This window comes from Sceloporus occidentalis, unplaced genomic scaffold, assembly GCF_023333645.1.
Source record: "Sceloporus occidentalis isolate IW3139 unplaced genomic scaffold, rSceOcc1.0.p SCAF_4, whole genome shotgun sequence".
NCBI lineage: Eukaryota > Metazoa > Chordata > Lepidosauria > Squamata > Phrynosomatidae > Sceloporus > Sceloporus occidentalis.
The window spans coordinates 143,967,605-143,988,122 of record NW_028316984.1 but is presented as its reverse complement, the minus strand read 5'-3'; the positions used below and the strand labels follow the sequence as shown (position 1 = coordinate 143,988,122).

Below are 20,518 nucleotides of genomic sequence, written 5' to 3'. Positions count from 1 at the left end.
TTGTGTATTCACTATCAATAAGTGTATATAAATACATAAATATATATATAGATAAGATATATCTTATGTTCTTTGGGGGAAGATCCTCTCCAAAAAGCTTTACATTTGTGTCAACAGATAAAATCAATGTTTATTGTTCTGTCTGAAACCTTGTAGGTACAATTATTGTACTTAAGCTATCATAAAATATGTGACAGAGACAGAGACAAAATGTGACAAGCCAATGTATGACAGTGCTATGGAATCCACCCTAACATTAATACAAAGGAGTTTAAACAACAAACAATCACAGAGATATGCTACTAATTATGAAACACCCCAGACCAAAAGGTATGCTAATTAACCAACCCGCCATTCAACTCCAACCTTATATAACCTGTTTTGATAGAGTGAAGACAGATATACTTGATACCCACCTATTCCCTTTTGCAAAACTGACAATTTTTAGGGATCTTTCCAATAGTTGCTCCAAACAACATTTTTGATTATTATTTTTAACAGTTCCAAATGGCCCGGTCATGTTTGTTCTTGAAATGGAACAGAGATTTAGATATTCTCTCCTCCATATTGTATTTTGCTAGAGCAGTAAGAATAGTGGCTAGACTACAAAGGATACCCAGTAGAAACATATATTGATGGAACTCATCAGGAATGAGGTGATCTTCTATCTTCACTTCAGCCCAGTAGCAGCAGATGGTTTCCATGTCAGTTGGTGATTTTGCTCCAGGTTTTAGCTCAAACATTAAAGGAACAAATACACTGAACCTATCAGGGGGATTGAGTTCAGCCTCTTAGATATCTGTTTTAAATCTCAGAGTAAAACCTAGAGGAACTTTACCAACCCACTGATATGAAAACCACCAAGTGCTGCTACAGCAACCTTCCACCCCACCCTATAAACCCCCAAAAATAGCTCTGGAAGATTGTGAAGGGATTGGTTTTCACTATTCTTCCTGGAATGTAGGAAAGACAACGTGGTTAGAACTGGAGAAATCTGCTTATTTCTACAGCACTTTATGTGAGTGAACATCCCTACTAATCTCTGTATCTGTTCAATCCCCCTTAAAATGATTTGACTGTGACTGTACTGCATAATTCCCAATCATCTCTTTTTAATACCTTGATCAAGAACTTTTACTTAAGTCTCCAGTCCACGGGTTCCCAACAAGGGCTGCCCTCAATCCTGGGGGGGGGGGGGGGACAAAATAGAATTTAAGTAGGTGCGACAAAGATATTATGTGAATCTGGATTCAGTTCTCTTTTGTCAATCAAATCAAAATCTAGGAATTGCTTGAATCCACAGGCAGACCTGTGTTATGCAACCAGCAAGAAAGATCCACATTTTGACAAAATCATGAATGAGAAGCAGGTGCAAATAAGTCATTGAATTTTATGTTCACAATTGGGATTGATTTTACTGTTTACAATTTTTTTCTAAATAAATTACAATCTAATTGTTTTTTGTGGGTTTTTTGGGCTATGTGGCCATGTTCCAGAAAAGTTTCTTCCTGACGTTTTCTGGAACATGGCCACATAGCCCGAAAACCCCACAAAAAAACTATGGATGCCAGCCACGAAAGCCTTTGACTTTAAATTAGAATCTAATTGCTCAGTTTAGATTTGCATTTTATGCACTGGGTTAAAAGCTTATTTTTTTAAAGTTCAGTTTCATCACCTGCACTATTGTATGTGATTCAATTTCATTATTGTTATGTGATTCAAAAATTGGAAATTAGTCTTCTTCATCTTCAAATGTGATATTACTTTGACAAGAGGAATGAATATTAATCAAACATTTCCCAGAGATGTGGGGCATAGAAAAGGTTAAGAATCATTGGTCTAACCAGAATCCTCATTTAGAGCTGAAATAAATTTGATTTTCCAAAGTATCTACACCCAAGTATTCTACTGGATGTTGAATATTTGCTGGATACTTTCTAACTTTTATCTGAAGAGTCACTTTGATTTTCAAGAACATCTGATTTCAATATTTAACAATTATATTCAGTTTCAATAAATTTGCAATGACATTGTGTGGATACCTCTTGGTCTGTGGGTTGTGTAGAGTCCTCCAAGGCCATTTTTCCAGCTGACCCTCTGGTACCCGCAAAACTGTTCCACTGATTTTAGTGGCAGATCACATACACAAAACAAGTTCTGCTGGTTTAAAATGTTTTTTTGGTTTTCTGTCTAATTTCAACTATGCAGTTTGTTCTTATGTTCCAGCAACATTTGGTGATGGTGACAGAGGATGGCCCTCAGCAAGTCCTTGGGGAATCAATCCCTGGATACACCCAAGTTAAGCCCAAAAGCCAAAGCGGGGGAAAGGTGCTTAGAAAATGAATTAGCAATAGCAGCTTCATTTTTTTTCCAGCACCCCTCAGAAAACTACATTATTTCTGCCTCTCTGTCTCGCCCCTGTCCCGCTCCCCCAACAATAAAGCCATCTGCTCAACCTGGCCTTGGGGTAAATGTTACTCATGAAATCTCCTACAATTTCTTTTAGCAGGACAGATATCAAGAAATAGGTCTAAAATGGTCCCTAATTTTTGCAAAATGTGAAAACATTGTTCACTTGTTTCTGGCTAGACTTAGTCATAAGATTGAATATGCCTCTTGGAATTAGGTGGATTCCTTTTATCCACAGAAGGCTACTTATCTATTTAGGGAAGCCAACTGGTGGAACAGGGAAGAAAACAACTCCAAGATCAAGGTTTCTTCAGTATGGTGCAGGAAGAGAAATCCACGGAAATTGTCTCTCTTCTTCTGATGGGTCTTTGCTCATGGGGCATTCCTTTGGTCGGGAACAAACTACAGATCCAACTCCTAGAGTATACAATTATGTCTTTAATACTGCTGGAATCCTGTTAGTACCCTAGCTGTAGTACTTGCACTTACTCTAGTTTCATGCAGTGGTGAGAAGGAAAGCAGACAAAGAATTAAGGAATCTGGCTTTCAGGCAGTCTGTTTTTAGCTATGACTGGCTTTCCTTCACAACTGCAATGCCCACAATGGCTGCCAGATTGACTAAAGGACAAGTCTCTTGTAGCTCTAATAGTTTATGGATCCTCAATCAGGAACAGGTACCATAAAGTTCTATCAGGTGGAACTAGAGCATGTCACCTCCTAAACATACCTTTGATTTGTTGCTTCCCTCCCCATATGGTTATTTACTGACTGACAGAGAGCAGTAGCATGTGGAAAAGCATTCAGCTCCTTTCCTGTAGCTGGACACATAGCAATAACATTACCTTTAATGCTCTGTGTGCAGCTACAGGGAAAGAACTGAACCCTTTTGATAGAAATTTATCATAGCCTTAATCCAGTCTTTTTCCTCCTTTTACTACCACTTACAAATTTCACTCTGCAAATTGGTGAAATCAGTGAAATATAGTATATATTAATCAGGAAACCCAATTAACCCAATTACCTCTGTGCAAATGAGTTGAACTTCTCCCAGTTATAACTTGAGCCTGAGCAGAGATGAGCAACATGTGCCTGCCCCAGAAACTGTTGTCCTGCAATTCCCATCATCCCTAGCCAACAAGGGCAATGGTGAGAGAGTTTCAGTCAACAAAATGTAAAGGATTACTAAAAGACCACGAAGACCTTGATTCTTAATTCCACGCAGATCATCTGCAACATTAATTTGTGTTTAGAAAAGGGTTTGTGTTAGGATCTCTAGCTACTGAACTTCAACGGAACACTCATTTCCATCTCCAGTCCCAATATTTGTTTTTAGAAACTGTTCTGCTTCAGTAGCCTAATGTGAATATGTGTAGGTGTGAGCAAACCAGCCTTTGTATTATCTCACCTGTGCAACCTGTTTCTACAACCCTTTATTTATGGTTGTATCTCACCATCTCATGCACATGTTACCTTGTGAGCTCTTTGTGTATTTCACAAACTTGAAGAAAGTGGTAAAAGCAGTGTAGCATGTTACAGTTTCAAACTTTATCCTGTCCCCAGACTCAGGTCTGCATTCTTCTTCTATGTGATAATACATATTGTCTTTGTTATTCACATTACACCTTTTCTGGTATAGTAATTTAGCAGAACACCACTATGGTTAACAATTCTTTCACTGCCAGTGCAATAATTTACTAAAACCTTCTATCATGCTAACTAGGGGCCAAAACACAGAGGCAAAATAAAATGGCTTCCATCCACTTTGGCAACGGGGTGTTTATATGATGCATGCCTTGAAAGTGGGTGGATACTGGAATGCAGCTAGGCTCCAAGGCTAAAAACCAGAGCAAAAAGAGGCCAGGATATTCTGGCTTAGTGTGGAAAAAGTGCATCTTTGCTCCTGCATAGAAACAGCCCAGCGCCAGTGTAGGGGTGCGACAAAGCAAAAAAATGAACATGCAACATCTCCAGTGGATGTAATTACAGCATATACAAACCAGACAGTCCAGCAAGGGCCATGGAATGAAGGAGGGTGAAGGGGGCAAGTATGGGAGGCCCCATGTGCATCTATTATTCAGTATACCAATGCAACACTGCCGTGCACTGCCACAGCATCACTCGTGACTGTGTGGCTGATCAAAGTTGCAGCCATTCAATGGAATGGCATCTGGGCAGGATGCAGGAGGTCTTTGGAGGTCGCAAAAGGTGAGGTTATGCAACTCTATACATGCATGGTGGGAAGACAACTAAAAATAATAATCCCATGGTGCAGCTTGATACCGCTCTGTGCAAACTGCCCATTTATTGGCAGACTGCCATTCAGTCCACCTTTGAAGAAGCCAGTGCAGACATTTTGTCCTGTTCCACATTTTCTCAAAACCTTTCACAGAAAAACATCACTTCACATGCAGAAAATTCCCCTTTCACTGACATACAATTCAGGTATGTCTCTCTATCACCCATCTTGAGAATTGAATCACTAAGCTGTAAACCATATTTGAACAGTGAAATACATAGTCTCTTGTGCAATAATTTAGCCAGTAACAAACTCCTATAACAGATGTCTAATAAACAACAATGACTGTAATATATTCACTTCATAAACAATGTGAAACAGCAAAAGAAGACCACTTACAGGCATCAGCTTGGCGGGCATTCCTCATACGTATGACTCTTACACTAAGCAAGTTGCAAGGAAATCTTTCCATCTGCTGGAGAACAACATATAGAAGGAAAGATTAATGTGATGTTGCATGCAAAGGCATAAACAGATTCTGGTCAAGTATAATTTCTTGCACTCTGCGTTTTGCCTGTTGCACAGGAACAAGCTGAATCATTATTAGGAGTTCTGTAAAAGAACTTCTAAGTAATTATCTAGGTTGAAGAATGAAAGAAACATGAATGTGAAAAAGGTGGAATATAAATCCTTAAAATAAATAAAATAAATAAAATAAATTTTGCTTCTTCAGACCACTAAACATCATTAATTTTCAAGGAGCGGAAATGAGAAAGATACTATTAAGCAGACAATAAAGTTGACCACTTCTATTGCCATGTTACTCTGGATTACTAAGGAGAGAGATGTGAAAAACTTTGGCCCTTGACAGACGGGCCCTTTAGCACATCCTGGCGACATGCTAGGGTTGCCTCGGGGCGCCATTTCCAGACGCCCCACAACCCTAGGATGTCACCAGGACGTCATCGCTGTGTGGCGGCGGATACATGGTGCACACATCTGTGACATCACTGCTGTGTGCCATCCAGAAGGGCGCACGTGGCAGCGATGTGATCGCATCGCCACAGGCAGTTTGAGGTGGCGCTAAAGGAAGTCACTTTTCACCACTTCTTTTCTTTCCGCATAGCCGTGCCTTGCAATTTGGTGCAGCTATGCAGAAAAGAGAGGTGGCTCCTGGCCACCTGTTTCTGGCGGTCTGTATCCCGCCTTAGTTTCATGGCATTTCTCCAAATCCCTCCTTCATTCCCATTCCCATACTTTGTTCGTAGAATTTTTTTGAATTTTATGCACATTTATCAGTTAATGATGTTAAGCTGATATCTACAATGTACAGTGAGTCCTTGGTATCAGCTGGGAGTTGATTCCAGGATCCCCGTAGATACCAAAATCCATGGATGTTCAAATCCCATTAAATACACTGGATAGTAAAATGATGTCCCTTATATAAAATGGCAAAATCAAGGTAGGTGAGTTATGACTTTATAGATTTTTTAATAAAGTGATGTACCATTGGTATTTAACCCCAGAAAAGTTTTCTTAGAAGTTGTCCGCACAGGCCAAAAGGCCCATGTTTTCCAGGCCTTGCATCTTCGAGTCAGATGATGCAGGCCAAAACCGTGATCCTGGTCCTGCCAGACTGGACCCAGATCCAGTGGATCTGATCCAATCCCAGTTTAAACAGCTCTTGCCCCAGGTGAATGTTACCACTGGTTTGGCACAGAGTTTCCTGGAATCTCCATGTCAAACCCTACTGTTTACATGGTACCCACCTCTCCTTATATTGCCATGCTGTTGCTGGTATTGAGAAGTCTCCTTATTGCCATATCTGATGCTGAAATGGGGCACCTGGCCATGTTAGTGCAACTAGACATCCCATTTTTACAACAGACATGGTGATGGGGGCTTCTCAGTAGGAGCACTCATGGGTAGCAGATCCAGAGTCAATGTGGGAATGGGTGTGTAAACACCTGACAATCCCCAACCAACCCAGGACCAGGATAGGAGAGGTTGAGCCCATGCTATCTTGCCCTTTGCTTAGCCCCTAAGATGTATGAAGGTTCCTTGAATTTATGTGGAAATGTCATAGAAAAGAAGGAACTTTTTTTCATATGTGGTGGACTTGTGACAGTGCTAAAAGCTTTTAGACAAATCCATAATTTTGAAAATTAAATTTCAGTTAGATTTTGAATTATTCTCATCAGGACTTCTAGATGATCTCTTGGAGAAGACCTATGATAAAATGCTCCATTATATGATAACATGAAGAGTGGTTGTTAAAATTATATGATTTAGTGGAAATGGAAAATCTGACTGTGTTAACACGTGAGAAAACTTTGGATAATTTTAAGAAAGAGTGGAGGATGCTGACTGAAAATAAAAAATAAGACAGGTTCTGTTATGGTTTTAGGTTTCTAAAAGAATGATATATAAAGTAGACTATTTGTTTAAAATTTTTTGTTAGGTCCTTGGTGAGAACTTTTATTTATATTATAATAGCATGATTTAAAGATTATTGTAATCATTGTATTAACTTTTGAATAAACTAAAGGGAGCTAGATAATTAACGTAAAGGTGCCTTAGGTATGTTTGAAGCCATTGTTTTCCTGTTTAGTGTGCAATACATATATACATATAAAGTATCATAGTGTCATAAATTGCACTTACTGTTAGTTAGGTATGGTGTTTCCTTGTATGATTTTTAAATATAGAAAATTGCTGTGCATTTGTATATTTGTATTGTTGTGTCTATAAAAATATTTTAAAAGGAATTTTAAGCCCATTTTCTATATTTTTATATAACTTCCCCATTAACAATATCATGTTTGTGCATAGGTTTGAACTGTATTATTGTAGTACTTTTCATTTTTATAATGTGCACATAATTTTTTTGCATCTAAAATGCAAATGTGTGAATTTCTGACCCACAGTGCATTTTGTTGTGCAGTGAGGTACAAATGGATTATTTTTGGAAACAAGGTAGAACCCATTCAATTTCCCACTGAAATTCCTTGTCATGCCTACCAAAGGATGAAATGTATTTGGGTAACATCTTTTCATTGGGTTGAGTCCAAATTTCACCTTTCAGAAAAAGAAAGTTTCCTTCATTCCACTGAAGAATTTTGATTCACCAAAGGGAATCTATTGGTGGAAATGGAGAAAAAGTAATTTTCACAGACTCCCCTTATAAAAGCACTCATTTTCTATTATTCTAGAAGGTTCTCTAAATCCTCTAAATCCTCAAAAGCATATTTGGAAAAAGCCAACTCCCCACTCATATTAATGGGAGTGTCTGATACGGTGATATTTCTCACATATAAGAAAGGAAAATTGCAGTATCTATGGCAGGTGAGATTATGAGAACCTTGTGATTTTGTTTTTGGATGATTTTTTTTTACTTTTTTTATTTTTGTTTGAAAAAAATCATTTTCAAAACAACAACAGCAAACCCCCCCCCCAAAAAAAAAAACCCATTGTATTTAGCATGAAATGCACTGCTTTCCTCTTTAAAATTTCAAAATATTGTGGGGAGGGGTACAGCCTCAGGAGCCCACGTCTACTCACTTCTCAACCCTAGTCTAAATGACCATTATGAACAATGCCTTCCCTAAATAAAATCTATTTTAATGTTGATAAATTCAAATCCATGTTTATATTATATTTCTTTTCATATTCCTCTGACCATCATAATTTATAATGTTTAAATATTTAAGTGCAATGGAAAATTGGGCAGTTATCAAATACATGTACATGTTATTCATTTTCTGTTTCCTGTACTGTGAAGATACTCTGATACTAAGCTGTAATCCATGGCAAATACCAATCAATGAATTCCATGAAACTGCAAAACATGAATCCTCCTAGTCGTTATCATTACAAATATCAGGATACACAATACAAGGAGTCAGCATATTTCTTTATCTTTCTAATTCACATAACTTGCTGGAAGGTGCGATTTAATCCCCAACATGACAGTAGTGTGTACTTTTTAATGATCGTAAAAAAGGTGTTTCTATTTCTCCTTGGTTTTTTTTTAAAAAATGCTACCAATATCTAGTCATGCTGTTGAAATGAAGCACCGACATTCATCATTTCCTGTAACCAAGACATTTGATGATAATCCTCAATCATAGCAGCAGGTATTATTTCTTTGCTTCCTGTGGGTGTGGCCCTGAGTGCACAGAAGTCAGTGGGTAGGTTTGCATTAACCTAATTATCACTTTTCATTTGTTGATCATTTTAAATGGAGAATTTACATTATAGTCTCTATTTCATGTATCTTCATAAAAATTCCACTAGATGGGCCACCATCTAATATATATGAAGACCTGAAGGCCTAAGATGATGCTTTGCCCAAAGCTATCTATCCAATATGCTTGCAATCATGCACCCCATGAACCCTAAAAAATGTATTCAAGAAATCTGAGCAAGTTATGTTCAATGGAGAAGGCTGCAAGTGGTAGGGACTAAAATTCCAAGTTTACTGCATGTCTCACATAAATTCACAAGCAAAGGTCTCCCATGTTTGAGGCCAATTCTCTGTCACCTTGTCACCCAGAGTTCTCATGCTAGACATGATTTTAGAGCAAAGGGAACAAAATATGATTTTACTGAATAAAATGGAAATGTAACCATTAGATATCAGAGAGAGGCCTATGCACATTAAGTATAAATATGCATGGCGTGAAAAAAAGAAATGCACAAACACCCTGTGCAGCATGTATTATAGCAAAAGTATGTGTTGGGATTCCACAATTACTGTTTTACCACTGGAATCTGGTAATACGATTGCTAGTTAGTGTCTGTTGTAGCTGGATAATTATAACTAAGTGATTCCCCAAGTGGACACTGGAAAGATCCAGGGGGAGGGACAGTGAAGGAAAGGGGGTGGTAAGGGGGTGACAGTCAAAGTACTGGTGTGCGAGAAAGACAAGGGGAACCAGTAGCCTTTAGGACTACAGTGGACACAAGAGTTGCATGAAACGTTTCTTTTCAGGATCCCTCAAAACAACTGCACAACCTTGTTGATTGCTTTGTGTGATGGCTTCTCCCACTCTTCACTCCCTCATGTGAGCTGCCAAGTTGGGGCAGATTGACAGAGTGGAGTGGAAAGTGAAAGCACATGACAGTGAGGGAGAAGTGGAGGCAAAAAGGAGTTTTTACATTTGGGACCCTACCTACCTAAGCTTTCTGAGCTTTGCTGGGAATTGGTTGGCAGGTTGGAACTGTGCTGCTTTACCTGCTTCATTTTATTGGACAAGCTGAGAGAAGAGATTCCAGAAGATACAATGTGTGTGTGTGTGGGGGGGGGGGAGGCAACTCAAAGCTGTGTGATGAAGGCATGCTTCTGGGAAGGAGGGGGAGGGGTATCCAGAATCAATTCTTTGAAAGAGTCCTTTGCCTCTCTCAGATTAAGAGTTGTTCCTTACTGGAGAAAAAGTGAGAAGGACTGAGAGTCCTTCCTCACTGGGGAGAGGTTTCTCCCATTGCACCCAGTCACCTTTGGAGTAGAAATGGAGAAGCCTCTTGCCCACCCTGGCCTTTGCTGCAAGGCCAGCATAGATGATAGGCTTCTCAGTTGCTGCTCAGCCAGCTGCTTGATTGCTGTTCCCAAGATGACCAGGTGCAAAGGGAACAGCAACCAAGTTTGGTTATTTTCAGTTTGCACTACAACAGTACACCTAATATGAAGAAATAGACACTGGGGATGCTAGAGTTGTCCAAGAGGAAAGAGGGCGGTAGGCCAAAAATGTTTGGGGCCTATTTATACTATTGTACTATACTATTGTAAATTAAAGTGTGCCCTTGGTATCTGCTGGGGTTTGGTTCCAGGACTCCCTGTGGATACCAAAATCCATGGATGCTCAAGTCCCATTAAATATTATGGCACAGTAAAATGGTGTCCTTTATATAAAACGGCCAAATCAAGGTTTACCTATGGGAATTTGTATATTTTTAAAGTATTTTCAAGCCGTGGATGCTTGAATCTGTGGATAAAAAAATTACATGGATAAGGATGGCTGACTATATTATTAAGACAATTTCATTTGCTGGCTTTAGAAACAATGACAATAAATTTTAAGTGCCACAAAAAGTTTCACAGGAAAGAAAAAAAATGAAGTGCTGATCATGACCTATAAAGTACTATATGGCTTAGGTCCAGACTATTTAAGAGACCATATCTCCCCATACCAACCTGCCAGAGGTTTAAGATCTGCAGAAGAAGGCTTTCCCTCAGTCCTGCCACCATCACAGGTTCTCGCTCTCAGGAGAAAGCACCTTCCACCCTTTGGAATTCCCTTCCATGGGCGGCTAGCCTAGCCCCCTCCTGTTTTCCTTTTGCCAGCAAACAAAAACATTTTTATTCAGGCAAACCTTTTAATATATAATCACGAGAAGGTGGCTTTTATATGGGGTGAGTGTTTTAAGAGATTATCACACAAGCGTACATAACATTCCAGTTGCATCCCAGAAATGCTCTGTAAACTAATGATACAGGAACAGGTATTACTGCATTTTATTCCTAAGTGTGCAATGTTAACATGATGACAATGAATACTATTTCACATCCTTTGCTGTTCTAGCAGGAATGGTGCTCAGGTCATTCATAACCCATCCCTTTTTTGTGCATGCATACACAAATGTTATGATGAACTGTTATATTGTAAATTTAAAGGCAACACAATGGCTTTTTCATATCCAAAAATACCATTTTCTGCTACTTTCAATTTCAATACATGGGGAACCCAACCCAATTATATATTTATAATTTAAAAACTGGGGAAAAAATAAAATTATCTGTGTCACCCTCCTCATGTCACCACCACAAGAAGAGTAGAGTTTGGGGGATGTTCTAAGAGAGGAGGGAGTCCCGACCAATCAGAACACAAGGGAAGTGATCATGATAACTATGAATGGAATTTTTCCATTTTTGACCAGGAATGGGAGAAGGCCAGACTAGGTGTGGGATGAGTACTGCATGAGAATGGAGCTGTGCAATAACATTAGTTCCATTAAGTTTACATCCCGTGCCCAGCCCAGTAGGAAAACGCTGTGTGATAATCTCCTTAGTTGTGTTTCTAACTTCAGAATGTTTTAATGTTAATTTTATACTGTTTTAAGTAGAAGACTTTATTTTTTTTAATTGTTTTTAAATTTTTACTGTAAAGTTATAAAAATGTTTTATCTTGTCAGCTGCCTTGGGTCCTTTTCTGGGAGAAAGGTGGCATAAAAATGGGGGGGGGGGATGGAATGATGGTGCAATGAAATGAAAATAAACAAAAATCAACAAAAATATTTATTTGACCTGGAGGAAAATTTTCTCTTACACTGCTGTTATGTGCTTTCTGCCATTAATTGCACAAAATTCTTTCCTCTATGATCGTTGTTGGAGGCACCACAAAGCCATTACCATATAGTCCGCCATTGGCTTATGCGGGTGATCCATTCTGTCCCCCCTTCCCCCCCCCATAAGGCAAATACCGCGCATGCTCAAGCCCCATTCAAGTGAATGGGGCTTGTGCATGTGGCAGTGCGGCAGTGCACACCCCATTCATCCGAATGGGATGAGCTGCCTCACACGCTCCCGTGCGGCTTTCAGCATATGCTGAAAGCCACGTATAATGCGGGCGCACTGTACAAACATTCACTTGCTGAAAGAGCAGCAATCTCTTGTGTTGGATTATTAACATTTTATTGCCCTAGAAGCCAATATGATCAAACTGAGGCTCTCATATTTTGGCCACATCATGAGAAGGCACAATTCATTCTGATTTTACCCCTACACATGCCTGCTATTTCTTTGAATTCCGTTTTTGTGATTTCCCCCTTTTCCCATTTCTTATACATGTTTCATTTAAAACTTAGCTCAGTTGAAAGTTCTTTAGTCATCCATCCTGGTTTCTTGAGACATCTCCTATTTTTCTTCCTCATTGGAACTGTTTGAAATTGTGCCTTCAGTATCTCCCTTTTGAGAAAGTCCCATCCGTCCTGAACTCCCTTATCTTTTAGTATTTCTGACCACGGGATCACCCTCAATACTTCTCTAAGTTTATTGAAATCCGCTCTCCTAAAGTCTAGAATGCGTGTCTGACTATGCCTGGCTTCTCCTTTCCATTGTATAACAAACTCCAGGAGAACATGGTCACTTCCACCTAATGATCCCACCACTTGTACCCCATTAACCAAGTCATCTTTGTTGGTTAGGATCAGATCCAAAATAGCTGACCCCCTTGTTGCCTCTTCCACCTTTTGGACCATGAAATAGTACTTCAGGCAAGTGAGGAATTTGCTAGACCTTGTGGATTTGGCTGAGTTTGACTTCCAGCAAATATCAGGGTAGTTGAAGTCGCCCATCACTACTACATCTCTCTTTTCTGACTGTGTGGTCATCTGTTCTAGAAAGATATCATCCAATTCCTCAGTCTGACTTGGGGGTCTGTAGTAGACTCCCACCGTAACATCCTCCCCTTTGATTCTTATCCATATGCTCTCCACCTGGCTTCCATGATTGATGTCCTGGATCTCTTCACTGGTGTAAATATCTCTGATATAGTGCTATTCCTCCTCCTTTCCTATTTGGCCTCTTTCTCTTAAAAAGGTTATACCCCTCTATTTCCATATTCCAATCATGAGACTCATCCCACCAGGTTTCAGTGATGCCTATTATATCATATTTGCTTTGTTGTACTAGGAGTTCAAGTTCATCTTGCTTATTTCCCATGCTCACTCTATGCATTAGTGTAGAGACATCGCAGACCATGGGTCCCATTTACTTGCTGCCTGTGCAAGTTTTTTGCCTCCCATTGTTGGGTCCTTGAACTATTTGTCTTGTTTCCTCTATGTCACTTTGACTATTTTCTCCAGCCCTTTTGCCTTCCTTAATATTGTCTCCCTCCCCCACGAAACTCAGTTTAAAGCCCTCCTGATCAAATTCTTGAGACTGTTGGCAGAAACGTTTCTTCCAACTGAAGGACCATATCTCACTATATGAGCTTGGCCAGAATTTAAGAATGTCTGCTAGGATGAATTATCTGTTCATATAGATGGCCATTAGTTCTCTTTCTCTCTCTCTGACATTTGTTAGGGCTTCCAGATCTGCAGGAAAGATGAGCTGTCCACATAACAAGTACGCACAGTGGGCTGATACTAGCAGCACTGTCTGCACACTTCCCCCTCCCGTAATGGCTTCGGTCCTGTTAAAAAGCAGTGTACACTGGAGTAACTGTGTGTACATGAAAGTGACAGTGCTGTGGTGGGAATTAGAATTGCCAGATAGGAAGACTTCAGTGGATTTCCTCTTGACCTCTTCCATCTGCCCATCAATGCTCTTTTCCTCATCCCCGTACTGGGTACAAAGTTTGCATGCTCAGGGAATTCTCTGAAGTTTCTAGCCTGATTTGTAGCCAATGTTTAAGTCTGGAGAATCATCCTGGAATGTGAATAGAACCTGTGTTTTGCCTGTTTTGGTCCAATACATCATCTAAATAAGTCAATGTGGGAACAGGGTAGGAACATTTCTTTTCCTCCATCTATCCATGGCCTAGATCTCAGCCTTCCTGCAATTCTTAATGTTTGCAGTACCTTGTATGGAGAATTATACTGTACTTCATTGTGCTGGATCACTGGTTTGATTTCCGTGTTTTCCACAGGATATGCTTTTATAATGACGTCCTGAAAGGTACAGAACAGTACTTTTATAAAAAAGATAAAACATGTAACCCAACAAAATTATCATGTTGTAATAGTGTGTGACACAAAGAGAAAGAAATGTTGAAACACATTGATGCAGAACAGTTGGTGATTAAGTACTTGAGTGCAACAATTGAGAGCCAACACTCAAAAGAATCAATAGCTATGACCCGAAGAAGACGAAGCAAAAGGAGCGGCTACTGGCCACTTTGGGGGCATGGCATGTAGGTGACACATGCCCCTGGACTGGCCAGAAGTCACTCTGAGGCTGTGTAAGGCAGCCTAAAGCCACCGGCAAAAGGAGCAGTAAAAAAACCACTCCTGCTGGTGGGTCATTTGAGAATGGGCCATCCAGTTGCCATGGTCCTGGTTCAATCGTGGCCCAATTGCAGCTGGAGTAGCCAGAGGCCACGCCGTGCTGCTGGTCTGCTTCACCCCATGTAACTTTTTTACCTACATTCTTGAATGGAAATGCTGAATTGCATGATAAAGATGAAAGAATGTAAATGACATCCTTCCATTTCACATAATGACATATTTTCAAATTAACAGCACAATCTCATATATTGTTTTGAGTGGAGTTTCCTCTCAGGTAAATGTTATAGAATTCCAGTTTATGTGATTCATTATTTATTTATTTATTTCATTTGTAAGCCATCTTTCTCCCAGAAGGGACTCAAGGCAGCTCGCAGACAAAAAACCATGTTAAAAACATCACAATAAAATTTAAAACAATTAAGATAATCTAAAAACATTATAAAATTATGTTAAAATATATATAAAAGTTAAAAGACATAATTAAAACACTCATTCTAAATAAAGGCCACCCTGGTATAATTATATGTGGAATGCCTGCTTAAATAAGAACATCTTAGCCTGACACAATAAGGCGGCCAAGGAGGGGGCCAGCCTAGCTTCCCGCAGAAGAGTGTTCCAAAATATGGGAGCAGCTACCAAGAAGGCTCTCTCTTGTGTCCTCACAAGCCTGCAATGGTGGTGGGACTGAGAGAAAGCCTTCCCAAAAGATCTTGCGGGTTGTTCCCACTTAAGATTTGAAACGATTTAAAATACAACGTTTTTAATAAAATCGATTCAAAATAACACTGTTCTTATCCCGCTATCCGAATCGCTTTGTTCATCGTTCCCATCTGGTTATTTAAATGGAAGTTTTTACCTGCAAGCGTTCCTACTTGGCATGAAATTGGTGTTTAAATAAAGCGATTCTTCTCCTCCATACCTTATTTGGAGCTGTCAATCAATAGTACGTCAGAATGACGTAACGTTAATCTGGAATATTTGGAAGCGATTTATCTTTTGGCATCGTTTCCATTTCATTGACAGCCAGGGAGAATCCCTTCAGAGAGCACAGAGATCAATGAAGGAGGCTGCTGGCAAAAAGCGAAGCTCTTTCCAGAGGAACTATGGGATAGGTTTTGGAGGGCAGCATCCTTTCTCCCAAGAAAGCCAGGGAGAATCCCTTCAGAGAGCACAGAGATCAATGAAGGAGGCTGCTGGAAAAGCAGGGAGGGAGCACTCTTCCCAAAGATTCTCTTTCCAGGGTTGGAGGAGAAGGCAGATTCCATTTGAGAAATGGAGGGAGAAAGGCTCTATTCCCCCCCCCCCCCATTGATCAGAGCCCTTCCTTGCCTGGGTGAGATCAGATGCCTCCTCGCGAGGAGCCTTCCCTTCCCTGTCTGGGCGAGATCAGTGCCCAAGCGGGCAGGGAATGTCTCCTCGCGAGGAGCCATCCCTTCCCTGCCTCTCCTCCGTTAGAAATGGGCTCTCCCCACACAGAGGGGAGGTTGCAATCCACCGGGGGAAGCCTTGAGCAGCCGGGACTTCAGGTGTTTAAAGCGCTGAAGAGATTAAGCGCCTGTAAACCATTAAAATAAAAAATAAAAATAATCCTTATCTCTTATTGAAAGACCACAGCGGACAAAGGGGTGAGGGAAGCAAAAATGGCGACAGCCAGACGGATGGGGACAGAAAGGGCAACTCCCCCAAGGACAGCCCCATCGCACTCCGCTCCTCCCATTCATCTAACGCAATTTCAAAGGCTGTTGTTCCTATTTAAATGCTCCGGTTCCTAAATCGAATCAATGGAAAAACGTAGGTCAGACCCTAGTGTTTTTTTAACACGCGTTAAATGAGGAAAACTCGAATCAAAATTTTATTCCGCTCTACAATTCGATTTGTAGTGGAGACGATTGCGGGTTGCTCTAGAACCGTTCTAGGTTTAAATCGGATCCTAATAGGAACGCCAATCCTTGGATTCGATTCAGAACGCGGGGTTTCACCTAGTGAGAACAACCCCTTAGTGTTCTGGCAGGTTCATATGGGAGAGATACAGTGATCAAAACTTGAGGGCCTTCTCCTGTTCATTACTACTGATCAGAGTAGACCCACTGAATCAACTGTTGACAGGTCAACACTCTCAGAACAACTGGGAAGAATGTGTTAGAACCACAAATGTCTAGATTAACAACAACTTCCCAAAGAGCCTTCACTGCAGCTGTTCCTAAATTGTGGAATAGTGTCCTGGAGGAGATCTGTCTTATTGCCTCCTTGGAGGCATTTAAGAAGGCAGTTAAGATGGATCTCTTCTGGCAAGCTTATCCACCTGATCTTGTGTAAGAAAGATTGTCTCCCCTTCTGATTATTATATAATTGTACTGTTAGTGTTAATTGATGATAGTGTACGTTTTAATGTAATAACTACTGTATTGTATTTTATGGATATGTTTTTGTATGCATTTTATTGGTTGTATTCCCACTTCGATCCACCTGGGAGAGGTGGGAAAACACAAATACATAAATATTATTATTATTATTATTATTATTATTATTATTAAGTAAATAGATGTAATCTGTTAGAGACTTTTTTTAATTGATTTTTGTACTAAATTTTTTCCTCTGTGATAGCTGTTCATTCAGTTTACACTAGTGAGGGTAGGAGAATGAATGAAGCATAACCTGGAGGAGATGGTATATATATCCAACAATGTCACACTGATCAAGGAGTTATTACACACTGTGTTCAATATGTAAGGTGCACTTTCTTTCTTTTCTTTTCTTTTCTTTTCTTTCCATTCAAGCATGTTCCTAAGTCCATACTGACTGAGACCATTGCTGGGACAGGTGCTCCTCCTACTCATCTTCTTTGTGTCAAAATCCTCACAAATGGAGGTGCTAAAAATAAATACATACCTTCCAACATTAGACAGATGAAAACTGGGGCATATGTGGACAAATAGGGTGTCATCAAGTTGGCAAAAAGTTATTATTCATGAAAAATACACAGGCTAGGAGAGGCTGCAGCAGTTTGCTTTTGTCTGAATCTACTGGGAAGGGCAATATTCCTTTCCTTTCTCCCTCACCCACACCCCACTGAGTTAACTGACTGCAAAGTACTTTTGCACTTTGAATTCATTTTGCAGCAACTGAAGAAAGCTAAGGACAAAGGGGAAAGGTGGGAGGAGGAGAGAGAAACTGGACATTTTAAAAGCAGCTTAAAAGTGGGATGGCAGAAGTTTAGTCAGAGGAGGTGGAAAAAAAAGACTGCTTTTTGCCAGTCTAATGACAATGAAAAGCCCATCCTTGATTCCAAGACCAGCTGCTACTGTACTTCAATCTCAGGCCAGGAGAATGGGCACCAAGTCCCATTCAACTAGTGCCAGCAGGAATCAAATGTCAGAATTATTTAATCAATACAAAGCTCTACCTCCACACCAACTATCATAGAGACACGGAGTACATCTGGACATTGATACCTGCATGCCGCCCTGGGGTTGCATGGGAGAGTGCAGAATGTTTTAAAGCCTGGATTCACATACTGTACATCTGTCCGTCCATCCATTCATCCATCCATTCAATCATTTGTGTTATGCCCTGCCTTTCTACCTCAAAAAAGCGTTCAGGTGTCTAACAAATATTTTTTTAAAAAACCTTAAAGAAAAATTGTGACTAAAACATAATATAAATACAAATAAATATATCATTAAAATACACCGAGACAAGGGGTCTAAAAGGTTATTTTTCCAAAGTCTGGCCAGCACCTAAACTGGCAGGCCACTTTCAACATTCTGTCAGCCTGAAAACTGATGGCTTGCTTGAATGAAAAAAAGTCTTCCATTGGAAAGAGAACAAACAGGGAGCTGAGCTAGTTCCCACAATAGAGAGAAACAATGTCTGGAAGCAACCAACCATGAGGTGGTCTCTCACCTCTCCATCAAATATGCCTTCACTGTCAGAATCAAGAGAGGATCTGCCCTTAAAGATCTTTTTAAAAACCTAGGCAAGCTCATAAGGGTATTCCAAATAGTTTGTTCCCAAGTCTTTAATGTTATAAATCTTATGGACTTTATAGATCATAACCAGCTTTGAACTGTGCCTCCAAAGAGACTTCTCTTTTATCTTTTGAGTGTCCCAGATATCAACACAGATAAATAAGAAAAGAAAACAAATTATAAGGTTAATTTCTGGAAGCTGTTTTATCTGAAAGTGTTCCTTACCTGACATGAACTTGAGCATGATGCAGTTTTGACTAAATTCAAGGCATGTGCAGCTTCCACAGTCACTTCAGTTGGCAGGTATTCCTGGAACATTTTTAGAGCTGTAATGCTGCCAGGAGTCATTGAGAAGGTGTCTTAAAATTAAATTCAAGGCCCGCCCTTTGGGATTTCAGAAGAGAAATGGATCCCTGCCCATTTTCTCTTACTCCAGTGGGTGAGGGAATCTGAAATGAAGAGACACATTGCCTAGAGGAAACAGATTGTGAAAGATCTCTTTCTCTCTCTCTCTCTCTCTTTCTGCCTTAATAGGTTTGCAGAGGAGTAGCAGATACCTGGGAACTTCGGATGTATTCATGCTGTATAATTAGAGCTTGAGCAAAGTTTACATTTCTTTTTCTATGAAAGGATACATACTTATATATTTTAAAATATTAAACACAAGAAGTCCAAGTAGAACATCAAGCTATACTCAGGGGAGCTTAGGTATTTATAGAGAACCAATTATAAATGTCCAATAAAATGCTGTACTAAGGGTTCTACAAGACATTTACTGAAGAAACCTAGGGCAGTGGAAACAAAAAAATCTTCAATGGTGGAGATTTATTTATTTATTTATTTATGAAATGGCATGACAGGGCTTACATTTAATGACAAGAGGCAAGACTTCCCCCACTTATTGCTCTTTATTTTAAAAAACCTTCTTCCCAACCACAGCAATTCCCAACCTAGACAAGACTCTTGATGAAGGATATTAAAACAGTATAGTGCATTCTTCTAATGTGCTTACTGAGAAACCATTTCCCCCCAAACAAGACTCTTGATGAAGGATAGTAAAACAGTATAGTGCATTCTTCCAATGTGGTTATTGGGAAACCATTTTTTTTTCAACAATGTTCCTGAGAGGACACTAAATCTATGGGAGAACACTAAATAGCAATTCAGTGTGTGTGCGTGCGTGCGCGCGGCACACGCACGTGCATTGTTGTTGTCGTGTGCCTTCAAATCATTACTGACTTATGGTAAAGCTAAGGCAAACCTATCACAAGGATTTCTTGGCAACATTTGTTCAGAAGTGAGTTGCCTTTGACTTCGTCTGTGGCTGAGAAAGTACGAATTGCTCAGGATCACCCAGTGGGCTTCCATGGCTAAGCAAGGATTCACACCCTGGTCCATAGTCATAGTCCAACACTCCACTGCACCATGTTTTTCTCCATAGAATATGTAATTCCTCCACATTACCTGAGGATGTTAAATACCAGGAGAAAATTACACAAAATTCTTACTGGTCTATTATTTTTTGTAAGACATTTTCTAGACTGTAGGAAAATCTGGATTTTTTAAAACCTCTGAATGAATAATTACAAATATTCTTTCCCTCCATATATCACACTTCATGAAATATAAGTCCCCAGTGCACATTGTAGAGTTGATGAGTGGGAGTTATGTCACTGATATGAGTCCCACTTCCTTCTCCAGACCTCTAATCCAAGTGAGTACTGGTTTGTGTTTGCACATTATGTTGGAGAGGATGGTAATACTGCTGTTCTACTGTCTAACTGTTCACCAGTAGACTTCAAAGTCAAAGTAGTAGAAGTGGTTTGAGACTTGGTGAGGAAGACACTCAGGATGATGCTCACAGCGACTTCAGCATCCATGCCAATCATCTGAAAACCAT

At 39.9% G+C, this 20,518-nt stretch overlaps 1 protein-coding gene across 1 annotated transcript in view; it reads right to left on the bottom strand.

Annotated features, from left to right (window-relative positions):
- LOC149314776 (cytosolic phospholipase A2 epsilon-like) overlaps nucleotides 1–18,966 on the bottom strand; it is a 61,482-nt gene extending 42,516 nt beyond the window's left edge. Inside the window, exons 1-3 of the mRNA XM_089523518.1 lie at nucleotides 18,844–18,966; nucleotides 14,225–14,314; nucleotides 5,045–5,117 (exon numbers count right to left, since the gene is read on the bottom strand). Coding sequence (XP_089379644.1) covers nucleotides 5,045–5,117; nucleotides 14,225–14,314; nucleotides 18,844–18,966 — 286 coding nt within the window. The remainder of the gene's footprint in view (nucleotides 1–5,044; nucleotides 5,118–14,224; nucleotides 14,315–18,843) is intronic.
- Nucleotides 18,967–20,518: the final 1,552 nt, after the last annotated feature.